General features: G+C 41.0%; 2 protein-coding genes across 3 annotated transcripts in view; one reads left to right on the forward strand and one right to left on the reverse strand.

Annotated features, from left to right (window-relative positions):
* Positions 1-7,074, forward strand: part of LOC110049947 (ankyrin and armadillo repeat-containing protein-like) — a 10,324-nt gene extending 3,250 nt beyond the window's left edge. The window contains exons 2-9 of the mRNA XM_089285553.1: positions 344-499; positions 1,379-1,660; positions 2,535-2,779; positions 3,411-3,560; positions 4,168-4,627; positions 5,225-5,465; positions 5,754-5,806; positions 6,498-7,074. Of these exons, the coding sequence (XP_089141679.1) occupies positions 344-499; positions 1,379-1,660; positions 2,535-2,779; positions 3,411-3,560; positions 4,168-4,627; positions 5,225-5,465; positions 5,754-5,806; positions 6,498-6,757 (1,847 nt within the window). The 3' untranslated portion in view covers positions 6,758-7,074. The remainder of the gene's footprint in view (positions 1-343; positions 500-1,378; positions 1,661-2,534; positions 2,780-3,410; positions 3,561-4,167; positions 4,628-5,224; positions 5,466-5,753; positions 5,807-6,497) is intronic.
* Positions 7,075-7,884: 810 nt separating this feature from the next.
* On the reverse strand, positions 7,885-16,590 carry LOC110049946 (uncharacterized). Of its 2 annotated transcripts, XM_089285554.1 has the most exons (3): positions 15,811-16,590; positions 13,330-13,440; positions 7,885-10,265 (listed from the first exon to the last, which is right to left on the reverse strand). In XM_089285554.1, the coding sequence occupies exon 3, from the start codon at positions 10,168-10,170 to the stop codon at positions 8,362-8,364; it is 1,809 nt and encodes a 602-aa protein (XP_089141680.1). In that variant the 5' UTR covers positions 10,171-10,265; positions 13,330-13,440; positions 15,811-16,590; the 3' UTR covers positions 7,885-8,361. The 2 variants fall into 2 exon arrangements, with proteins under 2 accessions (XP_089141680.1, XP_020611457.2); XM_020755798.2 differs by lacking the exon at positions 13,330-13,440.
* Positions 16,591-17,300: the final 710 nt, after the last annotated feature.

Here is a 17,300-nt window from a genome sequence, read left to right on the forward strand (position 1 = left end):
GTCTGATCAAAAACTGCCTTAAAATGACAACCAAAGTAAAAGCCACATTGCATAATTATTCAAATACGAAAAGTACATGTACATGTACCTGCAGTTGTGTGTTTCTATGATTTAATATCATTCTACAGTACATGAATGTCCACCCCATGGGGGATCAAATTGAAAATTCAGAGGGGGATGGATGTTTCAAAAAATGTTTCTTAAGGAAAGTATGAAGTTACATGTAAACTGCAATTTCGAGAGTGGAAGGGGTTGAAAATCAAATCGGAACATCACATTACTTTTAGTATTAAAATGGTAAACTAAATTATTTTTTAATTGTTTTTACTTTGTCCACGTCTAGGTGGAATAGAAGCACTTGTCAGTTTGCTGGACTCTGAACTTGAACATGTGTTGGTGAACTGCGTCAATGCACTGAGGGTCTTGTGTGATGGTAACCATGACAACCAGACAGCTGTTGCTAAGAGTGGTGCCATTGACACCCTTACTGAACTTTTGAGTGAGTAATTAACAGTGTGCAAAGAACGTCCTGCTGAAAGCCTGGGACTAGTAGATTCTGTCCATCATTTGCCCCAATATTGACATTTTAACAAATCGAATGTGGTTTAGGGTGGTCTGTACTCTTATCGACAATAATACGCGTCATCACAGTGGTCAAAATGTTGACCACTGTGATGACACGTATTGTTGTTGAAAAGAGTACATGTACAGACCACGCTAAACCACATTTCGATTTTTTTTTTACCACAACACCGACATCAAAGGAAGTGTTTTTTTCAGAGCTTGAGCTGAAAAAGGCATTGCGTGACACATTGACATTAGCAGCGTTGTCTGGACTTATCGACCATGGCAAATTAGCCAATCAAATTGTGGGATTAGGAGCCATTGTGGTAAAAAGTGAAGTTTATTCATTTGGGAAATTTTTTAACAGAAGTTCTATAAGAGATGGGGCTTATGAGAAGGATTTTCAGGCTAGCACATTATTATTCATTGTAATGGCAAGCCTGAAAATTTGCTTTCTTTTCATCCTGAATTTGCAATATACCAATAGAGCTTTACAAAAGTAATATTAAATAATAACGGACTAGTAAATAAATATAATGAATAAAATGTAACGATAAATACAAGAATGTAGTAATAAATGCAAGAATAAAATGCGAAACAATAGTGTGCATGTCCAGTAGAAAGCACCTAATCATTAAAAATATTTCAGTGTTCAAACTTTTTAACTCCAAGGGGGAACAAAGCAGTTGAGGTCATCTCAAACCCATGTTTATTTCCACGAGATAACTGTTGGAGATAACTGTTATTGTTTACATGTATGTGCTTGGGATGTGACAGAAAGAGGTAAAAATATATCTTACCTGTAACTTTTCAGGTGCTAAATCAAAGAATCTTCAAGCCAATACAGCAGCCTGTCTGAGCTCCTTGGCCAAAGGCCATCGCGAGAACCAAGACCTTGTTGTCGCTAAGGGAGCTGTCAAGCCACTTGTCTGCTTAGCAAAGAGTACAAAGACACTTTGTCAAGTAAAGGCTGCAAGTGCTCTAGAATCACTTGCAACAAGTAACCCTGAGGCACAGAAAGAGATTGATACAGCTGATGCACAAAAGCCTCTTATAAGGCTTTTGAAAATGTGGGCCATTGAAGTCAAAGAACAAGGTTTGTTCATTGTAATGACCCAAAATCTGACTGTATTTTTATGTGGTTTTTATTTTTGACTTTTTGAAAACACTTGTTCCTTTTTTTTTCTTTTTTCGGGGGGGGGGGGGGGGGAGGTAATATTCTTGATGTTGATTAAAAATATAAGGAAATAAAAATCAAATTGGTCTAGAAAATTCCTATTCAAAACTAAATTCAAACCACAACACTTAAATGTGCATTGCATGAATGCGCCACTTCCTACATAAATGCACATAATAATACATGTATCTTTTTATGTTTTGGTCGATATTCTTTGTGTGCTTTTAGCGTTACATTTTATTTGTATAAACCAGTATCATTTTTATTGTCCTTTTTCTAGTAGTCATTATTGTAATCTGAAAATTAATTTAAACTAGTTTAAAAAATAATAAAAATAAATAAATGAATAAATAAGTAGATAAATAAATAAGTAAATAAAAACCCCACAACATAGTCATTGCATGACTTTACATGCATTGCATACTCTTCACATGTACAATATGTTACAAGATGTATGTACAAGCCTCTACATACATGTAAATGCCTCTTGCCCTGCCAGAGCCTTTGAATAAATTACAACCCTCTGGGCATACATTACATGCTTCTATGCACACATTTGCCTCAGCTACATTACATTGTACAAACAGCCTCTTTCCATGCATTGTGTTGTTCCAGAAAATATTGAACCCCTCTGCCATACCCCTGGAAATTCCAGTTTTGATTCATACTTTCCCTTAAAAATTTAGGCTTTTGAGATCTCCCTCCCCATTGGAATTTCCTGAAGCCATCCTTGGGGTAGGTGTGAACATTTTCTGGAACCAAACATTCCATAACTATTTTTTTCTTGTTGCAGGTGCCAGTGCTCTGTGGGCGTTGGCAGGTGTCACGCGGCATCAGCAGCAGCGTATTGCCAGCATGATTGGAATTAACATCCTTGTTGACATGTTGATGCTCAAATCAGAAACTCTACAGTTTATTGCTGGCATGGCCATCATTGCTTTAACTACAGAGAACATTGAGAATCAGAACAAGATTGTGGCTGGAGGCGGAGTGCAGCCTCTAGTGAGACTCCTGAGATCAGCTAAGACCTCTGAAAAGGTTTGTAATGTTATTTTAATGGCCTGAACTTGTTGGGAAAAAATAATAGTATAAAAGAGTGTTGATGTCCTGACTGTATGTGCGTTCTCCACAATTCCCCTTTGGATCGGAGGGGCTGGGAGGGTTGAGGATGCTGGACAGACTTTAGTGAACATACCTTTCCAGAGACAGTCGGGTCATTTTGCTCCATCTGCCTGCCTGCTGTGTACAGTTTATATGGCACATGTAGCTACTGTCCAATTTCTTTCCCTCACTTTTGTTGCGCTGAATAATCTGTGATAACCTGAACAAAAAAGTCAGTTGGGTTGTGGAACAGTGCTTGACAAATAAGAGGGACCCTTTAGGAAGCAAAGATGGCTAGTGATGGCAAAACAGAAAATGAAGCGCAATAATACAATATGGACAAACGTGCAAACATGGGGCGTTCTAAAACTTTGCAAAATATCTTGCAATAGCGTAGGTTGAAGTTCTTTTGTTTACTTATAGGTCGTGAAGTAATTCATTCCACCAACACTGTCGTTAGATAGTGCCTATTAACTTTGTAGTGAACACAGGAAAATAGTCCTCAATTTGTGAAGAAGTGACTCGGTAGTAAATGTTTCTTTTCACATTCATATTTTCTTGGCTACAGGTTTTGCTGATGGTGATTCGTGTTCTCGGCATCCTGTGTGTAGGCGTGGCTCATCAGTCAAACAAATCAACCCAGCTTGAGATAACAAATGCTGAAGCGCTTGTTACGCTTGTTCGTCTCCTGCGCACGTCAAAAAAGGCGCTTATTCAGGTTGGTTTCGCGGTTTGTTAAACAGGGCTTCTTTGTGGCCACCGCATTTTAAAGAATTCTCGGGTGTTTGGTTAATTACCACAGCCCCAGCGTCTAACAGATGCTGAATTTCAATGGTTGCTGGTTATTGTATGGTTTCCGAATTTTCCCGCCACTCGAAGGCGCCCACGAAGTAGGTCTTCTCTAATTGGTCGATCAACAGAGTCATCGCGTGCTGATTGGTTGAATTGACAGTAAAGGTTAATGCCGGGCTGCCGAATTTTCTCGCCACTTGAAAACGCCCTTGAGTAAAGCAGCCACGCTCTGATAGATTCGTTTGATTGATTAGAGGAAAACAAGTGTTTGGTTATCATTTTTGATTTGCTTTCAGCTGCAAAATAGTTAGGCTCAATTACCAGGCGCTGTTCGGGAAAGGAGCCCGCGTTCCTCCCCCGAACTCAGACCGGACTCGAGAAAGCGGCGGAAATCGAGTCTACAAAATAGTCTAATTTCTGAAAATGAATGAAAGTTTACTTACGAAAAATAATCGCTCTTTCTTTCTCCTGCGATTACATGTAGTAAAACTACACGTGCGTAGATAACTTCCATGTCCTGATTCGTTTTGCAGGTTGAGGTCGCGATAACTTTGGGGAAAATAGTTCTCAATAATTCACAAACACAGAAGCTTCTAGTGGAGCAGACAAAGTTTCGTGTTGTAGAACTTCTTCATCACCTCTCCAACAAGGAAGAAACAGTTCGACATAAAGCTGGTATGGCGCTCGCAACATTTGCTTACAACAACACTTCACAGCAGTATGCCGTTAAAAACGCCGGTGGAATTTCGTTAACGGCCTTCGAAGAGTTTCTGGGATCTGAGAACGAATTGTACCAGGCCCACGCGGCTTTTCAGATCATCATCTTGGCACGCGTGATTGATAGTGATCAGGTGACCCTGACAGCACGTGGTGTGGAATTACTAGTACGCTTGCTCAGTTCTGAGCAGCACAGCACACAGATACTCGCCGCCAGTTTGTCAGCCAGTCTCGGCCACACGCGGGCTGGTGTCCCTGCGGCTTTGATCACGGCTGGTACGTAAAAACTCAGTAAAGGATGGTTTATCTGTGAAGTGACATCGCTCCGAAGTAAAACATGTTGCAAACTCATTCTGGCTACAACCCATTGGGCAGTACTTTCATGTGGTGCTGTTTATTGTACTGTACATGGTGGTTATAACTTTTAAGTGAATGAATGAAACCCTAGTGTGTGACCACTCAAATGAAAGCTATTGAGCAGTTCTTTCATGTGGTACTGTTTATTATGCTTTACAAGATTTGAAGGTTCTAACTTTTAAGTCTGTGGATGAAACCCTAGTGTGTGACTATTCAAATGAAAGCTTTTGAGCAGTGCTTTTATGTGGTACTGTGTTCTAGTAGGTGTTTCTAACTTTTAGGTCTGTGTATAAAACCCTTATGTGTGTGGCCATTCAAGTGAACGCCAGTGGTCCTGTCTCCTTTTCAAAATTCTAAACCAATTTACTGTACTTGACGCGCTGGTGTGAGTTGGGTTCTTTAGTACATGTTCGCTATATACATGCTTTCCAGGTCAAAAACTGTAACGTTAAACACTTATCCTTCTTCTTGCCTAAGCTAACTGGTGCCATGTTTTCTTATTTATATGCTATTCAGGTTCTGTGGAAGCGCTCCTCGCAAATCTGTCGTCGCTGAACGAAGAAGTTCGCAGCAGCGCCGCCGTTGCCCTTGGTTACCTTTCCTTTGACCGTACTGCTTCCCGTCTGATGTTGCAAGCATGTAGGAACACTCCAGGGCTGCTTGAATCTCTTGTGGATAACCTTGGTAACGGGAAAATATCCATGGAGTTCATGGACGAGTGGAGGCAGACCAAGATCGTGGGACTGCCTTCAGCCAGGTCTGTCTAATATATAGCTTAATCATAGCTGCTCTATCATTAGCGCTTAGGATAAAGAGTTAAGTTTCATTATGAGGTCAGAACGTAATGTGAAGTCCGCGTCGGGCCAAAGAGTCTAACTTTGCCGGAGATTATCCCGGTTTTCTACTCCCCCTGGATGGGATGGTAATCAATCGCAGGACTACTCCAGCCCCCTTCCCTCAGCCGTAAATTCACTGGTAACCATTTATACCTCTGGCTACTAAGAGACACTGTAAGAGTAACGTGTTTTGCGTTTTTTTTTAACAGTCTTGAGATTCACGGAGGTCCCCCGGTACCACAGAGGTTACCCCCTGAAGAAAGTAGGTGTACACTTCTCATTTGACAGGGCCCGATAAAAGATATGGTGGGATTTTTTTTCTTCCTGGCTGGAAGTTTTTTAAGCTGCAAGCGCCCCACTGGGTCTTCAGCCAAGTCAACAGCACTCCAGAAGGTGTATTAGCGATACTTGTGAAAGCCATTAGCCTTCTACCCAATAACGCCCGCCTAACATGGCTTTTTTATTTTTAACCTGTTACTTAAGGCTTCGTAGATTTAAAAAAATATATGGCATTCGTTCATTTTACGCTACTTGCTTTAGCTGTATTTTCCTGAGTGAGTTGTTGATATAGGAAATTTAAATCCCTAGTTATGTTTTGAACGCACAGACAGTTGCTTGCTTTCTTCTACAGCGCCAGAGTCATCTATGGATGTAGTTTGTTGGAAGTAATGCCTTAGACTTGTAAGAAATTTTTCAGTTTCGTCTCCACGTAGTAAATTTGGCACGAGCACCAGTGTGTTAACATTTCGCCTCACCTACACTGCGTATGTCATTTAGATTTCGTTTGCTGTTTTTGTGTAATTTTTTTCCTTTCTTCCTTTTGCTTGGAGAGTTTCTCATTCGGGCTGAGTCGCAAAATCGGCTGTGGTGCTGCCTTAGTTTTGGGTACAATAAGTGCTCTATTTGTGTCAATTTTTGTCGGTATGACACACCCTTCGCTTTTGTCTCTTCAGGAAAACGCCGACCTCGCACAACTCAAAGCATGCCTTCCGCACGACACTTCCGCCGCCAAGACATGAAGAGAGTGGCCTCGGCACCAATTGTTGTAAACAGCTACCGTAACCAAGTAAAGGCGGGTATTGTGCGAGCTATGTTACCGCGCACTGAGTCGTCAAACTTTAGAAGCGCCTTTGGAGCTGCGGAGATGTGGAGATCTAAGTTACTGACGTCGCGGCCCACGCTAGAAAGGAGACTATCCAGTAAACATTCGTGACTTCATCCGGGACTGTAGAAACGGTACGGTCGGCAAACCGGACCTGTTAGGTATCCCGAAGAGTTTCCGAACACTTACGAACGTTTTTGCATCAGTTGTTTCATAGCAACATCCTGTCAAAAAATATCGGAAATTCTCGGAGACGAACTTATTTACCTAATAATTTACAATCTATGGTTGTAAGAACACACGTTTCAAAGTAACGTATGTACACAGAATTCATGGAACGGTTTTCAAAAATGGTGCAATTTCTAAAAATTGTAAAGACTACCACCGGACATCACTAAGCACAAAAATAAATTACAAAAACAAAGTTGTCCAGTTGTGTATAAGCATGAATGAAATATGCTAATAATGGACTCGTTTTACTGTAACAGCTTCAGGCAATTATAGCCTAGATATCTATTGGCACTCATCAATTTATTTACGACCTAGAGCTTAAAACTGCATGGTCCCCTAAAACCACAATGTTAACTTCTTTGATCAACTTATAATTTGACTTCTGTAAAAATAATTAAGTTCACTGAACTTTGTAGCGATCAAATGGAACGTAAACTTCAGTCTCGGCAAACACTCAAGAATGATCGACCAACAAGAACAACATAAAATGCACTTCACTGGATCATTTAATTTTCAACCCATTATTGGTGTGGAATGGTCAATTCTGGCAAATAAATCTCGCTTTCGTTATCAGTGCGACTTTTACGCGCGAGTCAAAGCGCGGAAGCTCCTCGCGGGTGAACTGTTGTTTCCCAGTGATTCTGAGTCGCAAGCTTCATCCTGGCGATATACTAGCGCTGCGCATCGCGCTCGCGAAACTGGCGCTTAGAAACCCGGCACCAGCCCCAACTTACTTTGCGAGTATGAAAGTGTCATTGTGCTCGAAGTCCAGAAGCAGGTCCAGAAGACATGAGAAATACTTCTTTATCCTAGAAATACAATCAACTGTCCTAAAACGGACATGCACCACTGTAAGAGGGGCACCTCCGCAACACGAGCATGGATGCCTGTCCATAAACGGATCTCTGAGGCAGACAACCAGATCTGGCTCCGATTTCACAGCAGACACACCACTATCACAATCTAGTCGTTCGGAGAGACTTTAAAACCGCCTGAGTACATTGAGCTTGGGTTCGACAGTTTCTTCTTTATTCTAAACTAAAAAGCAACTAAGCTGTAACAGTTCACACACAATGTAATTGATTATAACTTGCTCAGAACAAAGACGTCACTCTTAGCTAAACGAAAAGATATTTCTTTATAAGAAGATCGTTGAAAAATCATGACTACGCTCTTTGAAGAAAATACATGCTTGGTTTACACTGAAATCAATAACTTACGAAAGCTGTATAGGAAAAAGACGGCTGAAGTTTTACATCAATTGTGCAGGCTTATGGCCTCTCGCTATTGGGGATATTCATTTCGACTTTAGTACTGACACTACATGGATAACGGTTATGAAAAAATTGCGAGCTCCCGATATCGGACGACTAGCCTAAGTTAATCCTTAACAGAAAGTCACTGAGATCAGTCTAGGTGTAGATGATAGCTGGAAGAATGAATGTTTATTATCGAACTCTCGGTGATAAGTTCTCAGTTCGATCCTACTGGAGTTTTTTGTATAGTGCAATGAGCTCGACAGACGTCGTTTTTAAACTTTCGGATGACTTGCGGAACTCCGCGGCTAACTGGCTTCTGTTTTTTATCTTCTTGGCCCCATCAAAGACATCCCAGATGCCGAGGGCTATTCCAATACCCGCAAAAGAACCAGATAGAGCTTTTGCAGTCGTTGTTCCAGCAGTCACGATAGTTTTCCCTGCAATTTTGTACCCAGGTGCTGCGGTTTGTACGGCAAGGCCGATTCTAGCCTCTTTAACCGCATAATAATCGGCTTGAAGAAAGTTGACGAGCGCTTTTATTCGCCTGGCCCCTTTCGCCTGTTTCACTCCCGTGTACAGCAGGTCGCCGATTTTGTAGGCTCTCCAACCAACTTCCCCAGCCGCTTTAGCCACCTCTATAGCAGCGTATGCATCTTTAGCTACAGCTTCTCCCTCGGGTTTTTTTAGAAATTCATCTGCTTCTTCTAAGATGTTGATATACTCTTTAAGAAATCCGTGCAGGCTGTGTGTAGCATGGAAGAGAGGTACTATGGCTTTCTTAATTTTCTTTGCTTCGCTCTTATCCTTGTGTAGACTTACCAAGGAGCCAGTCGTCGATGTGACTCCCCCCAAGATACCCAGGGCACCTCCAGCGAAAGTGAGGCCTAGGCTGGCGCCAGCTGTTATTGGAGCCAGAGCAAGACCAGCGATAGCCATGCCCCCACCAACGATCGATGCACTTCCTCCGACAGTTCCTGCTATACCAGTATCTTTTGCCACTGCGTCCAGCTTGCTGGAACACTCATCCAAGATTTTAAAAGCTTTGCGCTGTTTGTCTTCATAATCGTCAATGCTGTAACCTATGATGACGTCAAGGTAGTTGTCAGCCAGATGTTTCCAAAACTGTGCCTTGTTGAGAGGGCTTGGATTAGCTTGTACGAGCTTGAAGTCGTTCCATGCGTTTTCTGGAATAAAGTACCACTTCTGAGATAACGTGCCTTCTTCAGCGACTTTCATGGTGACCGGCAGCTCTGTAGCATCGATGACAAGGTCGTTCAAGTTGCTCTTAATCGTTCCTTCTTCAACTCGCCACTTTTGATTGAGGTCATCATGTGCATCCCAGGCGTGGCACACAGTTCCTGCTTCCTTTTTCTTGCCTTTGATATCAGCTACCAAGCCCAGTTTACTGACTAGCCTGCAGTCTTCATCCCATCTCCACAGCTGACTGGGTTTTCCATGGGCTTCACTCAGGACGAGATCTCCGCCTTTCGTTCCGGCGGAAATATCAAGAACTAATCCATTTTTCTGGCTGGCTGCGAAGAAATACTTAACTGAAGGTACAACTGGCTGACCATCCGCCCGAGGGTTTTCGGGAGTAAAATACCACTTCTGAGTCAAGCTGCCGTCTACTTCATTCATGGAAACCGGCTGGGTCCGGGCATCAATAACAAGGTTGTTAAAGTCGCTCTTTATCGCATCGTCTTCAAAATGCCACTTTTGATTGAGGCCATCGTGCGCTTTCCAGGCGTTGCACACAGTTCCTGCATTTTTGTTCTTGCCTTTGATATCGGCTACCAAGCCCAGTTTACTGACTAGTCTACGATCTTCATCCAATCTCCACAGCTGACTGGACTTTCCACGTGCTTCACTCAGGACGAGATCTCCACCTTTCTTACCTGTAGAAATATCAAGAGCTAACTCGTTTTCTTGGCTGACTATTAAGAAATACTCAGGTTCCAGGTGGTCATCCAGGTGGTCATACCAAGTGGATTTGGATTCACCCATTTGAGTATTTTTCCTGGATTCTTCTGCCATTGACTTGTCTACGACGAACAGCACTGTGCTCAGTGTTTACGGGCTCTCAGTTAGGTCCAGTCCTATCAGTACTTTCAAGGCTACTGAAGTTGACTCTGAAAGAACAAAACGACGTCGTGAGCGAAAACGGAAAAATTGAATACAGTCGAACCTCTCCATACGGACCCCTCTCTAATACGGACAGTTCCCTATGTACCGACAAAATTCTCATACATTTCCTCTAAAAAAAACCCTCTATGATACCGACCCTCTCTAAAACCAGGACAACGGACACTTGAAATCTCAGCCCTAGGGAGCAAATTCAAACAAATATAACCTCTTTATTATGGACACTAAGGGGACTAGGCGTCGATAATTTGCGGTATGTACCATTTCCTGTCGGCGGCTACACAAACATGTAGAATTGTACTTTTATAATACGGTGTGGTAAGTTCCCCTGGGGGGGGGGGGCACTTCCTATAAATGGGCTAATGGGGATGTGCCGCTGGATGGGATGGCATTTTCACGACTGGACTGACTATAATGGGGTCGCCTTTTCAAGCATTTTTTATAGGGTGACTAGAATGGGGTCGCCTTTTCAAGCATTTTTTATAGGGTGACTAGAATGGGGTCACACTTTTCCGGGATTTTTAGAGTAAGAAAATTCTGGCAAGTTCTGATTTATAAACGGAAAGATTCGCCGAAAAAAAAAATGTTACCGTATTTACTGCTGTTGTTTAATATTTGACAAACGGCTCCCATTACATTTCCGGCCTTGAAATCACAACTTAAACATTAACCAGTTGCACAATAGTCCAGAACAAAGTCCACATTCGTGTTACGGTATTTAATTGCTATTCTGCGTCCATCGAAGTTAAGATAACTTGGATCTTCTTTTGCTGTAATAAGTGTTTGATCTCCTTTGCTTGGGACTTGTTTGCTTTAAACGTGACATTTATTACGATTATGAATTTTCTGATCTGAAAGTTCTATAAATTGCTTTTATCCACATCAAAAATGCTATTATAATGTCAGTGCTAGTGTAATGTTACCGTTAAAGAAGAATGTTTGCATTTCAACTATTTATGACGGTATGTTTGTAAATGTTTATGGTAAGCAAATGTACCAGAATGTTTATAGTGTAGTTGTAAAGTGAAGTGTTCTTCATTCAGTCAGGAGCCATAATCGGGGACGGAGACCGTAAGTCTCGGGATTCGCGCGAACCTATGATATGGGACAATTTTTCTATTTTTAGAACAAATTGCGCCATCCTGACGTCATATATCCGCGCGGATTCACGCACATGTCGGGGGCTCTCGCGTGCCTGTTGTCACGTTGCGTGATCAAATGGTGAGAGTTGAGAGATTCTCTCGCGTATTTTTCACAGCGATGGCAAGGAATAAGGCAGGGAATACGAGCCAGGGCGCTTATATGTAGTTTTATGCTCTGAGCTAACGGAAAAGGTGGGTTTTTTAGCGTCGAAAACAAGACTTCAATCTCGCGTTGGGAACGGAATAATAAGATCTGCTAACGCTAGTTGTAAGCTTACGCGTATGTTTTTGTGTTTGTTCTGACTTAAGAATATAGCAAGAAAACTCTCTACTCTGGTATCGAGTTAATTTGTGCGTTTCTCAGACAATGGTTCATCATAACCAAAAAATGTTTCGATGGTTTCTTATTGTTTCTGCTTGCATTGTTTGGTGAGTTTGCAAAAGTTTTTGAAAGGAAAGTCTGACGCGTACAATTAGCTCATTTGCATAGTGCAGCTCGAGCACTTTCAAGTCCGAGTCGGTGCTTTCAATTGTCAACAAATCTCGACAAAGATTTCTTTCGTTATCTTTTGTGCTGAGATGCTGTAACAAATTTCACGAACGCAAAAAAGGCTACTAATATCATGTATGTTTCTTCAACATAAGCATAGTGAAGTTTTACGCTGCGAAAATGAAACTAGATATAAACTCGATCAACAAAATCGAAATCGTTATTCCAAGTTGATTAAAGAAAGCGTCATCGTAACTTTGCTGATTATTTCTGCTTTATTCACATATTTTCAGCTTAGCTTTTAATATGTTCGCAAACATTTATCAATCGTAAACACATTTAAAAACTATAGTTATTGTTTGAGTTCGATGTACGCTTTCACACGAAAGGGCGGCGGAAGTACAATTTGTCATATTTACTGACTGTACAAAACACGCATCGGCGGGCGCTCTCATTCATCGACAACAGAGAATTTACTGGATTTTTGCACGAATAAAACTGAGCAGTGTCTACGGACGTAAAGTTATTGGGCCTTGATGAAACATCAAGTGTTGCTTAAAATTCAAGCGAAACTCAAACTAGCAATTATTTTGTTTTACTTTTCGGTCGCGATAGACTGACAAATTCCTCGCAAGCGTGTGGCAAGAGGAGCTAGGAAACTATGAAGTCCTGAAGCTCTGCTACATCTAAATATATCTAGCTAGTTTTTTACTGTGTAATGGAAAAGCTGTTAATCTTCAACATATGTGAAATTTAAAGTGGAGTAATGTATAGCTCATGTAAAAGAAGCATCCGTCGGAACACAACTTGGTCAGCGATATATATAAGCTTACAGCGGAACACAGCTAAATTCGACACTGCCTTACCTCACTCAAACTGGAGCAGCTTACGACGAAAATACTTAAGCAAAATTCCAACAGACGTAAACGGGTTGAGTTGTGGGCCAAAAACATGAACAATTTCGGGAATTTCGGAGGCCATTTCCCCCGCGCGACATCCGCAAAAATCCTCGCAGCATGTACGCGCGTGTGCCGCAGGCGATGGTGCAATTTGTTCTTAAAATAGAATTATTGTCCCATATCATGGGGACAACCCCATTACTAGAAATGGCGCGCGCTTACGGTCTCCGTCCCCGACTATGGCTCCTGATTCAGTTTATTAAATGTGTCAATTTATTTTAGAAAGACTTAGTTAAAAGGATTTATACGATAGACGCAAAAACAGAAAGTGACTAAGTTGGGGTCTTGAAAATTACATTTATCCAAAAGTGACTAAGATAGGGTCTATAATTGGCCATAGAATATGACTATAATGGGGTAGGGGTTCTGAGAGGCCAGCGGCACATACCCAACAAAGATTGACAAGTAGCAAATACTGCCGTTTATTTTTATTTTTTTCTCTCACATTAGGGCCACTTACGATCTGGTGACGATCTCGTGCAAACATGCAGACGACAGAGTGGGGCTATCAGACGATGGTGCCCACGCTGTGAATTGGCCCCTGATTAAACGCAGCTTTCTCCTGCGTATTCTAAAATGGAGAAAAAAATATTCACCCTCCCATATGGATTTTACTTGGAATGTAACTAACTGTGGTAAACTACGGGACAGAAATGCAATTTTTCATTGACCAACAACAGCGAAAGGTGAGAATCGAGCGCATTTAAATAACGAGATCACAGTTGCGCAGTTAGCTTCTAGAAGGTCCGGGCCAACTTCCCCCAATAAATGTTTTGGATTTTATCTCCCTTTTTCCCTGTCTTTTTTTTTTTTTTTTATCATATTCTGAAAAATCTGACCGATTTCCGTTAAACGGTGGAAATGGTATGGATCCGCACCTATTGCACTAGAAAGCTGTTTATCATCATCATTATTATTATTATTATTATTATTATTATTAATCTTTGTTTTAGCAACACAAGTCAGTTCAATGCAGCTTCTATTCAATTCAATTTAGTGTTTTTTTTATTTACACCACACAGGGCATTTTAGATACAATTTGTAGGTAACGTAATGAAGATAGTAAAAAAAATGTTAAGAAATACAAAATCGTAAGGAAATACAATTTATTTGTGAGCGGTGGCCAAAGAAGCAAAAGCTTTCTGGTTGGACACCACCATGGTCAAGTAAATGGCAGCAAAAAAAATCAATTCAGCTAACCTGCATGTAGATCCACATACACAACATTACAACATACATACACTACATTCACATTCACTATAATAGCAAAACCAAACAGCGAAGTAAACCACGACAGCAGCAACATCAAGCTGGGTTATTCAGTAGGTGACATTTGCACTCTTTCTTAAAGATATTGTTGGATTAATGCTGAATTCTGAGCGGTATAGATTCCCAAGTCTGTGAGCCAGAATACCTATAGGTTGACTTACCAATATTAGTCGAAACTTTTGGCCTAAAAGAATTTAAGGGTTGGCGAATGGTCCTTTAAAAACCCTAGGTTTCGCAAAATTTTCATCGAATTTCACGTATCTCGCAGTGTCGTTAATTGTGCGTCTGGCAGTCTCGATTTTTATACGAAGTTCTCTCGAAGTCTCGATATTTTGCAAGGCTAATGGCCTCGAAGTGCCGACTTGTTTGTTTGTTTTTATAAATGACCTCTTCTTAGTCACTTGATAATGAATTTAACTTTCAAATTTCCGAGAAAAAGTTGATGTATACTTCTCCTAAATTATCTGAATTCCACAAAAAGCTACAAAACTTCTCACTACGTCGTTTTGGCGCCAGCAGTTATTTTGTTCTAGGATACCATAACGTAGTGTTTTATAGTCGAATTTCCAGTTCCATCTTGTTTGCAGAAGCTGACCAAAAGGCTAAATAGGGAATCAAGAAACCACATAACCCACGATAGCTCATGAAGTCACGGAGTCGGATAACTTTTTGTTGTCCCCTGTTGAACTGTGTAAAAGCACAAGTATTTACGACAAAAAGCTTCTTTGTAAGACTTCTGTACAAGCACATTCTAGCTCATTCTTATAACTATCAACTAAATCTGGAGCTCGAAGAATCTGAACTCCCCGCACTCGCACTCAAAACACTTTGAAGTCTCGGTCTCGCAATGTAAAACGCCAAAATGTCTCGGACTCGCACAGAAAAACGCTTGTCTCGCCGTCTCGCAAAGTCCCGCATTTACCGTTCGCCAAATCTTGTGTTATATTTGTGAACATTGCTTGAAGTCAGCAGGACATCAGAGAAGAACCTAAATGCTATCATTCCTGATCTTATGTAAACGGAACCTTATTCTGAATTTACATGATATTGTCTAGCTTAAGAAATCCTAAGAGCTTATAGTAGGGTCCAGCACTCTCCCTAGCTTGTGCAAAGATGCTCAGAAGACACTTACTCGTTTTAGTACGAAGACAATTTAAAATAATACTAGCACAACCCCAGGCAATAATGTAATGCCATAGCTTCTTGATAAACTGTCAGCTGTCAAGATGAGATCCATCACAGGTGAAGAATTATTATGAATTTGTTTCACTGGCTGTGCACGAGAATGACTAGAATAGCTTGAATAGAATGAACTGTGCTAGTGAAAACGTTTGTTACATAACGAAAATACCAGACTGAAGAAGCGAGAGATGCGAGTAGGGGAGGAGGAGATACAGTAGAAATCTAGCCGCAAAAAACAATCTGATCACAAAGCATAATAAGATTCCGGTCATTCCGCAAATCAGCCAATGTTTTTATACACTTCGATTCCAAACTTAAACAATCCCGATAAAAGTTTTTTTTTAATTATCTTCCTTTACTATGAACGTTTTGGTTAGCAGAGGCTGAAACCAGCGGCTTGTAAGCACCTCTTACTTGCATCAGATGAAAACATGCAAAATACAAATGACAACTTATTTAATCGACTGAATTGAAAGGAATAAATACTTACCTTTTGCTGAATTTAAAGGCCTAAAGTTCCAGAGCTGATTTATCCAACAGTTAGAGCAAAAGTTGCACAAAATAAATTTCTGAGTAGTGGACTATACTGCGGGAGACAACTGAACTTTGTTCCAGTGTTCTAGGAGGCCTACAAGGACAATGTCATAACTGCGCAAGTGTGAGGCTTCCATTGAAACTTATTCAGGCAGAACAGCGATCAAACTAGCCGTAGTGGGTAAACAAAGGGTAACAACGATTAGAAAAGGTCCTCGCTCGTTGAAAGACCTTTTCTAATGAACGTTGTCTCTGAGTGTTTCGGGGTAAATTTCTATATTTGGTGGTGTTTTATTTGTAACCAAGTCACTTTTGGTAATTGCGAGACAAAGAGACAAATTTGCAATTTTATGCTGAAAGCCGCTGAACCATGGCATGGGTCGCACCAGAGCGAATTCGGTTTGTTTTACCAAAAATTGGATCAAAATTGGAGCTTTTCCTAGTGTGACCCCTACGAGCAAATTATGTAAAAATTTGTCAGTCACCCAAAAGCATTAAAGACGCCGAAGTGTATGGGTGGGGCAGGCAGATTTCCAAAATCGCCCAATTGCAAAGAACATGTCAACTGCGTGTTTGTTTAAGGAAATTAATGCACCGCAATGCTTTATCATTGTTTACAAAAGCGTTTTACACGTGTTTACACAAGAATTTAGCCTTGTCGTGTGGCTTCAAATTGGTCAGTGCCGATATTTTTGGGTCTTCGGACCCGAAAAAGAATTTCGACCAAAAAAAAAAAAAAAAATTCGCTCTCGAGCGATCCATGCCCATGTCAGCTAGAGTATTGATATACACGTGGCCTGCATGAGCACTGCGTACGATTAATGTACTGTGTGTCAGGGCCTTCAGATTATATCCAAATATGTCTGGGCCGGGATATTTCCTCATAGACTTTATTGTTCGTGAAAAGAAAATTTCACAACGAGCATCAATGCCTCGTGCTCTTCGTTCGTTCAGTTAGGTTTTTCCGACAGTGGTTTGACGAAACACTTTCTAATAAGGAGTTATACTGAATGAATTACACGAGTGAATCAGCATAGCAATTTTTTGTCAGATAAGATTTCTCGATATTGAAACAAGAACAATGTTTGGTCACTAAAACGTGACACATCTAGCATCGCGCCAAAAGAACGGACTAAAATAACCGTTCCGTTAATGTTTCTCCCTTTGTTCTATCTCTTGATTCGTTGCCCTACGTAATTATTTAGCGTCTTAAAATAATAAACATTTCTGCATTCTATATACATTTCAGCTTTACGTCTAGGAAAGCATAATGACACTGTTCGTTTCGATGTTCCGTGAGCATGTTGTTGTCTTAAGACACCGCTGTACAATTGTAACGCCAACACCAATGTCCAATTCTGGAAACTACGAGAAGACTGGGCACTACCTCAGTGCGCGAGGAAGCCTGGGATCGTTTTGGTTAACAGTCAATATGGCGTTTGTTTC

The sequence above is a fragment of the Orbicella faveolata genome, unplaced genomic scaffold (assembly GCF_042242905.1).
Source record: "Orbicella faveolata isolate gen_17 unplaced genomic scaffold, um_ofav_v1 contig_13, whole genome shotgun sequence".
NCBI lineage: Eukaryota > Metazoa > Cnidaria > Anthozoa > Scleractinia > Merulinidae > Orbicella > Orbicella faveolata.

Coding starts and splice junctions, on each gene's coding strand:
- LOC110049946 (XM_020755798.2), bottom strand. CDS start 10,170: ATGGCAGAAGAATCCAGGAAAAATACTCAAATGGGTGAATCCAAATCC.